At 40.0% G+C, this 12,024-nt stretch overlaps 1 protein-coding gene across 5 annotated transcripts in view; it reads right to left on the bottom strand.

Annotated features, from left to right (window-relative positions):
• Positions 1-12,024, bottom strand: part of TMEM45A (transmembrane protein 45A) — a 113,075-nt gene that overhangs the window by 26,452 nt on the left and 74,599 nt on the right. For 4 of the 5 annotated variants that reach the window (XM_019970460.2, XM_070787110.1, XM_019970378.2 and 1 more), the window contains exon 2: positions 1,194-1,385. In XM_019970460.2, coding sequence (XP_019826019.1) covers positions 1,194-1,383 — 190 coding nt within the window. In that variant the 5' untranslated portion in view covers positions 1,384-1,385. Of the gene's footprint in view, positions 1-1,193; positions 1,386-7,230; positions 7,251-12,024 lie in introns of those variants that run through there. The other variant, XM_070787109.1, reaches the window with a different exon arrangement.

The following is a 12,024-nucleotide window of genomic DNA, read 5'->3' as shown; positions in this document are numbered from 1 at the left end:
CTTCTTATCCCAATATATTATCTTTTTATGGCACTGATTCTTCTATCTGGGCTGTTACCTAACAACTGAGCACTGGTTCTTTAGGCTGGTTTTGAAGCTTCAAAGATTGGTTTGGATAATCATTCTTAGTCAAAGATAGTGAGTTTCATCAAACAGCTATTTCAGATCTTCAAAGCTAATGGTCTTAGTTCCACAGAGTTCCCTGATTAGTTCCCCTGATGGCCTTAGTTCCTACTTTAATCTAATGACTAGATAAATCCTGAGTAATTTTAGATTTAGATTTGTGAGATTAATCCTATAGCATCTGATTAATTCTTCTTACATAGTACATCTTTGGGTAGTGAGTTGTGCTTGGTTCAGGATTAAAATGCTAGAGTTCAGCTTCTCCCCAGTTACGGATAACTGAGAAAGCACACACAGATATAGCATACAGTCTAGCCAGTTACACAAATTCTGAAAAACTTTCTTGAAGATGCTGCTTCATTTATTTATCTATAGAATTTGGCAAGGAAATTCCTCTCTTTGAAAAATAGTTGATCCACAGTTGGATGACCATCACAAAGACCTCTCATCATGAACAAAGTATGAAGAAATCTGAAGGAAAATTAGGAAGTTCTGCCTTCAATAAAGGAGAGGCTGAAGTGGAGCTCTAAAAACACAATGTTTTTACAGAATCATAGAACCAATGGAAAGGCCTTACAATCATCTGGCCCAACCTCTGTCTCTAATTTAGTAACCACACAAAAAGGATGAACACAGAAGATAAGGTTTTCTTCAACCTGAACCCTGTGGATAGCCTATCAGCAATAATTTATTATTGACACTTTCCCATAATCACTTGATTACCTTTGTGACATTTTGAAAAATGGTTTTGGATAGAGTTAACTCTTTCAGGCCTCAGAATAACTGACATAAAATTATCTTAAAGGCTCCAACTAAATCTAAAAAGAAAATTCACCTTGACTGGACAGGCAAGTTAATTGCTATGACTAACTCATAAGGAATAGCCCTTTGTATAACATGAAGTATAAGTTCTAATAAATTATACTAGGTAGAAATTACAATTAGAATAGGTATTCAGGTATTTTTAATGAAATATTTATTTTAGCAATTTTTTGTTTTGATATTGAATTATCTCCTTGCATGTGAAAATACCCCAAAAAGCAAACAGAACACAGAAAAGGGTCACTCACCCGTTAAAGTCATTCCAACTATTACAATTCCTTCCAACATTTCAGCTCGATGGAATAATGCTTTGGAATCAAGGTAAGAAGTCCGTTTCTGCTTTTTGAAGGCATATTTCAGAATGTACTTTATAGTCCACCAAATCCCCAGGATAAAGAAGAAGGATCCAGGGAGAGCATGGCCTTTGAAGTTCCCCATAACTACCAAAATAAGAACATAGAGAAGATGAAGGTGTTTCCTTTCCAAAACTTGGCCAAAACATCACTTATTCCCATGTACTATCTTCTGATGATGGTAGATATATACTGCTGGGTCAGAGGATCCAGTATAACTGTCGACAGACATAGACCAATTACAGGATCAACAATACCATCAAGTAGAAAGACAGACATTCGTTGAACAATTAACCTTATTCTAGGCACTGTGTCTACTGGTTTACATGTGATCTCTAACCTAATTTTCACAATATACCAACGAATCAGGGGTTAAATCATATTTTCAATTGGGATACAGGTGTAGAGAAGTGAAATTACTTATCCAAATCTCACAATTATTAAAAAAAACTTTGATGAATGTGAGTCTCAGTGAACTCCGGGAGTTGGTGATGGATAGGGAGGCCTGGCGTGCTGCGATTCATGGGGTCGCAAAGAATTGGACACGACTGAGCGACTGATCTGATCTGGGTGTAGAGTGAAAGAGAAAAAGAGAGAAGTCTGGGATGGATGTTTTGGCCTGAGAACCTGGGAGAAGGGACTTGCCACTGTTTTTAACAAGGAGCTCAAAAGATCTCTTAAAAGTGATAGTGTGTACTCAGCCAAAACACTTTAATCATATTTGAAAGATAGTAATAGGAAAGTTCTATCTTTATGTTTAAAACTCAAAGTGATATGAAATTGCCTACAAAAAATTTTAAGTAGGTAATTTCAGAGTATCAAACATCAAGTGTGTGGAAGAGACCACTAGTGCTCATCAAATATCTGTGTATTCTTCCACGCACTTTTCCTAGCCTCCTCTCCATTTTAATCAGAACCATGTTTCTAGTTCTGTCCAGCAGATTGTGGCATTTGTCACTTTCATGTTAAGTCAGTTAAGAGCTTATGTGACTCCTTTAACTTGTTTTTCCCCTGCTTTGGCAACCTAGGCATGGTATAACTACAACATAGAAGATAGTCAACCAGATTGCATTAGATTTTTGCAGGAAACAACTCTTTATTGAGTTAAGTCATTAAAAGTTGACATTTAACAGCCTAATCCAGCAGATTGAGAGGGATACCAAGCCAAATCAAATTTAAATTCTGTAAACATAACTGCTATATGATCGAGCAATAAAAAACAGAAATATCCTCCTTTTTTGGTCAGTGCTATAGAAAACCAGGCTTGAATTGAATTGCTACATGATCAAGCAACAAAAAACAGAAATACTCTTTTTTTTTGGTTTTGACCAAATATGTCTTGAATTCAGTCTTACAGAAATTCAGTCTTGAATTTTTTGAGTTTACGTGAGTAGTCCTTTGTTCAAAGCTAATGTACCTTCTACAGAATAACAAAGAGAGAACTCAGAATCGTCCCTGTGGATTGGACAGTAGATCAGTGCAGAAGAACTCATGAGAGGGGGATTTCAGGATTCTCCCCAGCCCAGTAGGGCTGAGTGCTGGACCCCTTGGTTTGGGACAGATTCCTTTGAGTTACTTCCACATCCTCCTGACAGAACCGTGAAGTTTCAAAGATGAACTATGAAGCTGACTAAAACACTAAAAGTCTCTTAAATCTCCAGCTGAGATCCCAGACGGACATTCCAGCAGCCCCTGAATCATCCATACACTGGAGTGGGTTGCTATTTCCTTCTCCAATGCATGAAAGTGAAAAGTGAAAGTGAAGTTGCTCAGTCGTGCCCGACTCTTAGCGACCCCATGGACTGCAGGCCACCATGCTTCTCCATCCATGGGATTTTCCAGGCAAGAGTACTGGAGTAGAGTGCCACAAGAGACTAAAAAATATGTCTACATGGGATTGAAAAGTACACCTACACTGTAAATTTTTTTTAACTTTTCTGGAAAAGAATCTGATATATTCTAAAGGAATCTTAAAGATTTTTACGTTCCTTGGTACAGGGATTGCACTTCTAGGAATTAATCCTAAACATCTAACTGGAAATAGAAGTACCAAATTAGAAATAATATACATCTCTAAAATTAGGAGATAGGGGATATATTTAGTTAAAATAAATAAATAGGATTTTTTTAAAAACTGAGGAAGATCTGAAGACCTAGAAAACAAGATCTGAATCCCAACTTTACCATTTACCCACTCCATGTCTTTGGGAAAGTTATTTACCCCTTCAGGGCCTCAGATTCCTCTTCTGTTGTGATCATGGGGCTCATGTGCTCAGTGGTATTCAACTTTTTGCAACCTGCTCTACAGTAGCCTGCCAGGCTCCTCTGTCCATGGAATCCTCCAGGCAAAAATACTGGAGTGGGTTGTCATTTCCTTCCCCGGGATCTTTCTGACCAAAGGATTGAACTCTCATCTCTTGCATCTCCTGCACTGGAGGCAAATTCTTTACCACCTGGGAAGCCCCCCTCTTTTCTTAAGTAAGACAAACTTTCTAACTGATAAAATGAGATATTTCAAAGCAAACAAACCACAGTATTATTAAACAAGCTCCTGCTATTCTCAACCCATCTCAAACTATGAAAGAGAAACAAAAGTAAAACCAGATGAGAAATTCTACTTGGATACCAACTGCAGCAAAGCAAGAAGCACCTATACCATTCACCTAGCAATCATTCATGTATGGCCTGTAACATTGCTCCTGCTGCTGTCTTAGAGGGTTACTAGAATTTTCTGTGGTTATTTAACTCCTTGACTGCAATTAAAGTATAAGCTGCAAGTAGATTGAAAGCAGGAACCAATCTACTCTTCCATTCCCCACTGGACCTATGAAGCTCTAAGTTAACAAGAGTAAATAAGCCCTTCTTATAACACAGGATCACATATTTATTCAACACCTCCATTGAACTAATCATCTTATTTATACCACCCACTACCAGAAAATAATATTTTCTCCAGTTATCACCACTCATCCACTTACTCAAGCCCAAAAATATGAAAGTCATCCTAGAGTCCACCTGTGTCCCTGAAAACTAATTGGTTATTGATACTTACTGCCTCTACTTCCTTTGTCAATCCTCTCCTGCCCCAAACTTGGTTGACTTCCCCTAGCCTCTTGAATTTTATCTACTTGGAAAATCCTCCCTCATGGACAGACAGAAAAGAATCACTCTTACACCTTCTCAGAGTACTCAGTTCTTATTTTAATGAATTCTTTGTGTGATTAGTTACTGGAAATGTGCCTTCTCCATTAGCCTGTATGCTCATCACTATATTGTGAGAGCCTGTAAAGCAGGTAATTGAGGCCTCTCAGTGGTTATGAGCCTGGGTCATCCATTTTTTCTCTTTTTTTAGGTTCTTGGTATATGGGGGATAAAAAAGAAGGAAGTTCCAAACAAGAGTTACCAAGACTGTGGTTGCTTTTAAATATTCAGGTTTTCCTAATAAATACTTTGAATACACACATAAAATATATTGCGTATTTTAGAAATGGCATGAAAATATCTGAATTGTAAAACTCTAAGCCAAGTCTACCTCCATGACCAGCTAACAGATTCTTGTACCCCCGAAGGCTGAACAAACCAGTATATCTCAGAACAGTCCCTGGGATGTGATTGGGAGGCAATGGGAATAGTTGAAAGATTTTGAGATGATCAGAGTGGGATAAGAAATGACTCCTTTTCCTATGTCAGTTATAGAACTTCTGTATCATTAGCCTTTTAATCTGAAACATTCTAATAGTTCCAATCTTTCTGTTTAAAAGACCCAAACAAAATGAAGTCAAAGCAGTCTTGCTATATTTGCCTGGCTAAGGGACTCAACAGACCCAGTTGCTCCTAAAAACAAAAATGGCACTCACTTAATTTCACTTCCATTGTGGAGAGAGAAAACTCACTCAGAACCTCAAACATCACTCAAGTCAACTTCTAGAACACCACCACCTGTACATCTGTCTTTTGTTCCCTGGTTGCCTATTGCCTGCAAGTGCAATTGCTGGTAAAAACCTAGTAATCCAGAGTTTAATTAGATCTCAATCCAAAAGCTGACATGTTGCCTTTGGAAGGAGAACATGGGGCCCTCCTCCACAAAGCAGAGCACTCCCGCCAGACAGCCAGCAGAAGCCCCAGGGAAACCACCAGGCTAGCAAACCAGAAGGTCCTTCATCAGCATCCTCCCTGCTTGATCGCACCACTTATAAAGGTTCAGGCGGCCCTAAAGTGGTGAGCTTCATGATTCAATCACTGGTTTCTAGCTTCCAGTCATCCTAAAAATTTATACACTTCCCCATCCAGAAAAAACCCTCTGCTCCTAATGACACCAAACATCACCCCCTAAGCTAAGACAAGAAACAATGCCTGAAACCCCTATTAGCTGTATTTTACTGACCAACACCTGCCATACACGAACACTCACTCACCACCCAAAAGGGAAATATTTTAAAACTCTAGCATTTGGGGGTAATACTGAGCAAATCTCAAGTGCAAAATCAGGTGTTAGGTGTTCATTCCCATTAACCAAAGCCACTTAAACAATGACCAGGCCTGTGTACGGAAAGGGGAGAGAACTGAAAATAGTTGCGAGAAACAGGTTCTGAAATTTACTCATTGGATTCTGAACCAGATATAAATGAAAACCATGGAGAAAAATTTAAACTAAAAATTCATCTTCAGCCACCACCAAACTTCAAGTAAAAATTCATCTTGAGCCATGACCAAAATAAAATAGTACTAAATCTTATTTAGTGACTCATATCAAGACATTTATAAATCCAATACAATAAACCCATTTGAGCTATTTCTTGAGCTCACTTTATCATTTGCCTTCATTTTCAAAGCAATGTGTATATAAGCATATGTAGCTTTAATTTTTTTTTTGATTCTCCATCATTCCATATCAGTTCTTTCTCTCCCAAATTTCAACTGTTGATGTATGGAACAGTCTTATGGACTCTGTGGGAGAGGGAGAGGGTGGGAAGATTTGGGAGAATGGCATTGAAACATGTAAAATATCATGTATGAAACAAGATGCAAGTCCAGGTTCAATGCACGATACTGGATGCTTGGGGCTAGTGCACTGGGACGACCCAGAGGGATGGTATGGGGAGGGAGGAGGAAGGAGGGTTCAGGATGGGGAGCACATGTATACCTGTGATGGATTCATTTTGATATTTGGCAAAACTAATACAATTATGTAAAGTTTAAAAATAAAATAAAATTAAAAAAAAAAAAAGACATTCTTAGTTAAATTATCCTTACCTTCACACTTTCCTCAGTGTCAACTCCCATGCAATTCTCTTCTCCCAGAATAGAATTTACAATGGTCCCAGTCTCAAGAAGGAAAAGCAGATACTGACTGGCCTAAATCTAAAATTGTCCCGTTTTCCTCCTTGGAGACTAAACCAATGTGCTCACATTAAATCAATGTGCCACCTTGAACCTGAGCAGATAAATCTTCCGAATATGTCACAATGCCTGCATTGTGTGTCTAAGGACCACATCCTTTTAAACACCCTACCTCCAGTTCAAACATTGTGCCACAGAATATTTCCCAATGAGACTCACCTTGACACCCCACCCACATGACCACAGTCCTGTCCCACCTGCTGTGAAAACCAGAGCCAGGAGAACATGTCTGATCTTTGGCCTCTGTCTTCCAGGCTATCAAGATGGACAAGCAACAAAAGGAAAGACCATGGCAGCAGTAATGTAATAAAGCCTGATTTTAAGTCTGATAAAGACAAACCATCTTCTTACAGGGCATCAAGCAAGAGACTGGCACAGGTGCTTAAGTTGGGAGTCACAGTCAAATCAAAGTTATAGGAATAAGAAAGTTCAGTTCAGTCCAGTTCAGTCACTCAGTTGTGTCCAACTCTTTGTGACTCATGGACTGCAGCACACCAGGCCTCCCTGTCCATCACCAACTCCCAAAGTTTACCCAAATTCATGTCGGTGATGACATCCAACCATCTCATCCTCCGTCATCCCCTTCTCCTCCTGCCTTCAATCTTTCCCAGCATCAGGGTCTTTTTAAATGAGTCAGTTCGCATCAGGTGGCCAAAGTATTGGAGTTTCAGTTTCAACATCAGTCCTTCAAATGAGTATGCAGGACTTATTTCCTTTAGGATGGACTTGTTTGATCTCCTTGCAGTCCAAGGGACTCTCAAAAGTCTTCTCCAACACCACAGTTCAAAATAAGAAAAGATGATGGGAAAACATTTAAGTAGGTCAACAGTGAAGGTCACTTGCCCTCACAGAATACACAAACTGAGAGATAGGTGAATAAATAAGTTAGATTAAATTATTCTAAACCAATATGAGGCTTGCACAAAGTAAAATGTGGGCAAGAAAGAAGCAACAGTCTGACTCTAACCTGGAGAGCCAGCAACTGCTACCTATCTGCATTCAAGTCTTATTTCCTCCTTCAGTGTAAACTCTTGGTGAACAAGTGCCATGTCCCCTAGAATGCTTCACACCTAGTTAGCACTCAATAAATAGCCAATGAATGACGAGCTCCTGCCTGGGACCCCACCTCCCTGAAACACTGGCCTGGGTGGCAAACAGGATCAGAAAGAGTCAGGGTGCCTAATTAAAGGCAGACTGGGCTCATTTCACATCTACTAAATCAATCAGCAGGAGGAAGCCCAGAAGTCTGCATTTTTAAGAAGTACTCACCACTTGATCTTTAGGTACTCTTGAGTTTTGAGGAACAAAGGCTTAGAGTATGTGGGGGACAAGCAAGGTGGCACAAAGACACTCAGATTTAAATGTGGCTTCCCCATCACCATACCCCAGAGGTATTTGTCTTCCATAAGTACCTAAGTCCTGATGTGTTTGCTTACATCACACTTCGTATTAGGCAATGGTGTGTGGCTCAACACCTGCTCTTGAGACCAGACGCTAAACTGGCTCTGTCAGGTGACAATAACCATTCCAGAGTGCTGCCATTCTATTTATTTTACTCTATTTTATCATGCATTATTAAGACATCATTTTACTTTTATCTTTTCTATACCCCTGGTTCTAATTCCCATATCCTTCTCAATGTTCAGATAGCTAAAACCATCCATGTCACATGGATCATTCTTCTTCAAACATCCAGAATCACAAACAGAACACTCAACTTGAAACTATGTGACAGGATAAGGAAATCCAAAGACATCTTGAAAAACAAAACTGACAAATAGAAAGTAAGAATAAATGCCATGTTACATTATGTGCCTGTAGCCAACTCTTCAAATATAGAAGCCTAGATTGTTTCTGTTAGTAGTGTTGCACCTGATATGGGTAGGAAGCTGCTGCTGCTGCTAAGTCACTTCAGTCGTGTCCGACTCTGTGTGACCCCATAGATGGCAGCCCACCAGGCTCCCCCATCCCTGGGATTCTCCAGGCAAGAACACTGGACTGGGGTGCCATTGCCTTCTCTGGGGTAGGAAGCTAGCAGGTACTATAAAGTGCGAATAACTTTTCATGTATCTGCTTATTCTCTCTTTGAGAAAACTGAAGGAAATATTCTTTCCACCACAGTTCAGTTCAGTTAGTTGCTCAGTCGTGTCCAACTCTTTGCGACCCATGGACTGCAGCACGCCGGGCCTCCCTGTCCCTCACCAACTCCGAGAGTTTACTCAAACTCATGTCCATTGAGTCAGTGATGCCATCCAACCATCTCAACCTCTGTCGTCCCCTTCTTTCCACCACAGGTATGAGGAAACTGATACTCCAAGAGATTTACTAACCAACACTATGGCACAGAGTTATTAAAGACCAGAGCCAGGATTTCAAGTTCTTTATATATCTGATTCCAAATCCCATTCTGTCCCCCTATATCAGGGCAAAGACTAGAAAAGGTTTTTGAATAGTCCCATCAGAAAGTCTTCATCAAGTACATTTGCATAGGTTAAACATAGAAGGGAGAGGAATCGTCCCTCTAGGATTATCAATAACTGAATTATCAGCACCAGTGAAGGAGGTGAAGCTTTTAATGTAGCCACAATATTTATTTATCCACTAGGATAGTCAAAGTCAGAATGCACAAGGATGCCAACAAAAAAGGAAATCAGGCTGAGTAGTGTGCAACATCATTTGACAAAGGTCTAGACACTGAGATGAGTATTAGTGATGTGGTAAGAATCTAAAGCAGTCATCTGTATTTCCAGGCTTCATTCAGTTCAGTTCAGTCACTCAATCGTGTCTGATTCTTTGTAACCCCATGAACTGCAGCATGCCAGGCCTCTCTGTCCATCACCTACTCCCAAAGTTTACCCAAACTCATGTCCATTGAGTCAGTGATGTCATCCAACCATCTCATCCTCTGTCATCCCCTTCTCCTCCCACCCTCAATCTTTCCCAGCATCAGGGTCTTTCAAATGAGTCAGCTCTTCACATCAGGTGGCCAAAGTATTGGAGTTTCAGCTTCAATATCATTCCTTCCAATTAACACCCAGGACTGATTTCCTTTAGGATGGACTTGTTGGATCCTCTTGCAGTCCAAAGGACTCTCAAGAGGCTTCTCCAACACCACAGTTGGAAAGCATCAATTCTTCGGTGTTCAGCCTTCTTCACAGTCCAACTCACATCCATAGATGACTACTGGAAAAAACATAGCCTTGACTAGATGGACCTTTGTTGACAAAGTAATGTCTCTGCTTTTTAATATGCTGTCTAGGTTGGTCATAACTTTCCTTCCAAGGAGTAAGCGTCTTTTAATTTCATGGCTGCAATCACCATCTGCAGTGATTTTGTAGCCCAGGAAAACAAAGTCAGCCACCGTTTCCAGTCTTTCCCTATTGTTTGGCATAAAGTGATGGGGCCAGATGCCATGATCTTCATTTTCTGAATGTTGAGCTTTAAGCCAACTTTTTCACTCTCTTCTTTCACTTTCATCAAGAGGCTCTAAAGTTCTTCACTTTCTGCCATAAGGGTGATGTCATCTGCATATCTGAGGTTATTGATATTTCTCCCAGCAATCTTGATTCCAGCTTGTGCTTCTTCCAGCTCAGTGTTTCTCATGATGTACTCTGCATATAAGTTAAATAAGCAGGGTGACAATATACAGCCTTGATGTACTCCTTTTCCTATTTGAAACCAGCTTGTTGTTGCATGTCTAGTTCTAACTATTGCTTCTTGACCTGCATACAAATTTCCCAAGAGGCAGGTCAGGTGGTCTGGTATTCCCATCTCTTTCAGAATTTTCCACAGTTTATTGTGATCCACATAGTCAACGGCTTTGGCATAGTCAATAAAGCAGAAATAGATGTTTTTCTGGCACTCTCTTGCTTTTTCGATGATCCAGCAGATGTTGGCAATTTGATCTCTGGTTTCTCTGCCTTTTCTAAATCCAGCTTGTACATCTGGAAGTTCACGGTTCGTGTGTTGTTGAAGCCTGGCTTGGAGAATTTTGAGCATTACCTTACTAGCATGTGAGATGAGTGCAATTGTGCGGTAGTTTGAGCATTCTTTTTTATTGCCTTTCTTTGAGATTGGAATGAAAACTGACCTTTTCCAGTCCTGTGGCCACTGCTGAGCTTTCCAAATTTGCTGACATATTGAGTGCAGCACTTTCACAGCAATATCTTTTAGGATCTGAAATAGCTCAACTGGAATTCCATCACCTCCACTAGCTTTGTTCATAGTGATGCTTCCTAAGGCCCACTTGACTTCACATTCCAGGATGTCTGGCTCTAGGTGAGTGATCACACCATCATGATTATCTGGGTCATGAAGATCCTTTTGTACAGTCCTTCTGTTATTCTTGCCACCTCTTCTTAATATCTTCTGCTTCTGTTAGGTCCATACCATTTCTGTCCTTTATTGAACCCATCTTTCCATGAAATGTTGCCTTGCTACTTCTAATTTTCTTGAAGAGATCTCTAGTCTTTCCCATTCTGTTGTTTTCCTCAATTTCTTTGCACTGATCGCTAAGGAAGGCTTTCTTATCTCTCCTTGCTATTCTTTTGAACTATGCATTCAAATGGGTATATCTTTCCTTTTCTCCCTTGCTTTTCACTTCTCTTCTTACAGCTATTTGTAAGGCCCCCTCAGATAGCCATTTTGCTTTTTTGCATTTGTTTTTCTTGGGAATGGTCTTGATCCCTGTCTCCTGTACAATATCATGAACCTCCTTCCATAGTTCATCAGGCACTCTGTCTATAAGATCTAGGCCCTTAAATCTATTTCTCACTTCCACTGTATAATCGTAAGGGATTTGATTTAGGTCATACCTGAATGGTCTAGTGGTTTGCCCTGTTTTCTTCAATTTAAGTCTGAATTTGGCAATAAGGAGTTCATGATCTGAGCCACAGTCAGCTCCTGGTCTTGTTTTGCTGACTGTATAGAGCTTCTCCATCTTTGGCTGCAAAGAATATAATCAATCTGATTTTGGTGTTGACCATCTGGTGATGTCCATGTGTAGCGTCTTCTCTTGTGTTGTTGGAAGAGGGTGTTTGCTATGACCAGTGCATTCTCTTGGCAAAACTCTATTAGCCTTTGCCCTGCTTCATTCTGTACTCCAAGGCCAATTTTGTCTGTAACTCCAGGTGTTTCTTGACTTCCTACTTTTGCATTCCAGTCCCCTATAATGAAAAGGACATCTTTTTTGGTTGTTAGTTCTAAAAGGTCTTGTCGGTCTTCATAGAACCGTTCAACTTCAGTTTCTTCAGCATTACTCGTTGAGGGATAGACTTGGATTACCATGATATTGAATGATTTGCATTGGAAATGAACAGAGATCATT

Source organism: Bos indicus, chromosome 1 (assembly GCF_029378745.1).
Source record: "Bos indicus isolate NIAB-ARS_2022 breed Sahiwal x Tharparkar chromosome 1, NIAB-ARS_B.indTharparkar_mat_pri_1.0, whole genome shotgun sequence".
Classification (NCBI taxonomy): domain Eukaryota; kingdom Metazoa; phylum Chordata; class Mammalia; order Artiodactyla; family Bovidae; genus Bos; species Bos indicus.
Note: the sequence above shows the minus strand (reverse complement) of the source record. Positions and strands in the feature narration are given on the sequence as shown.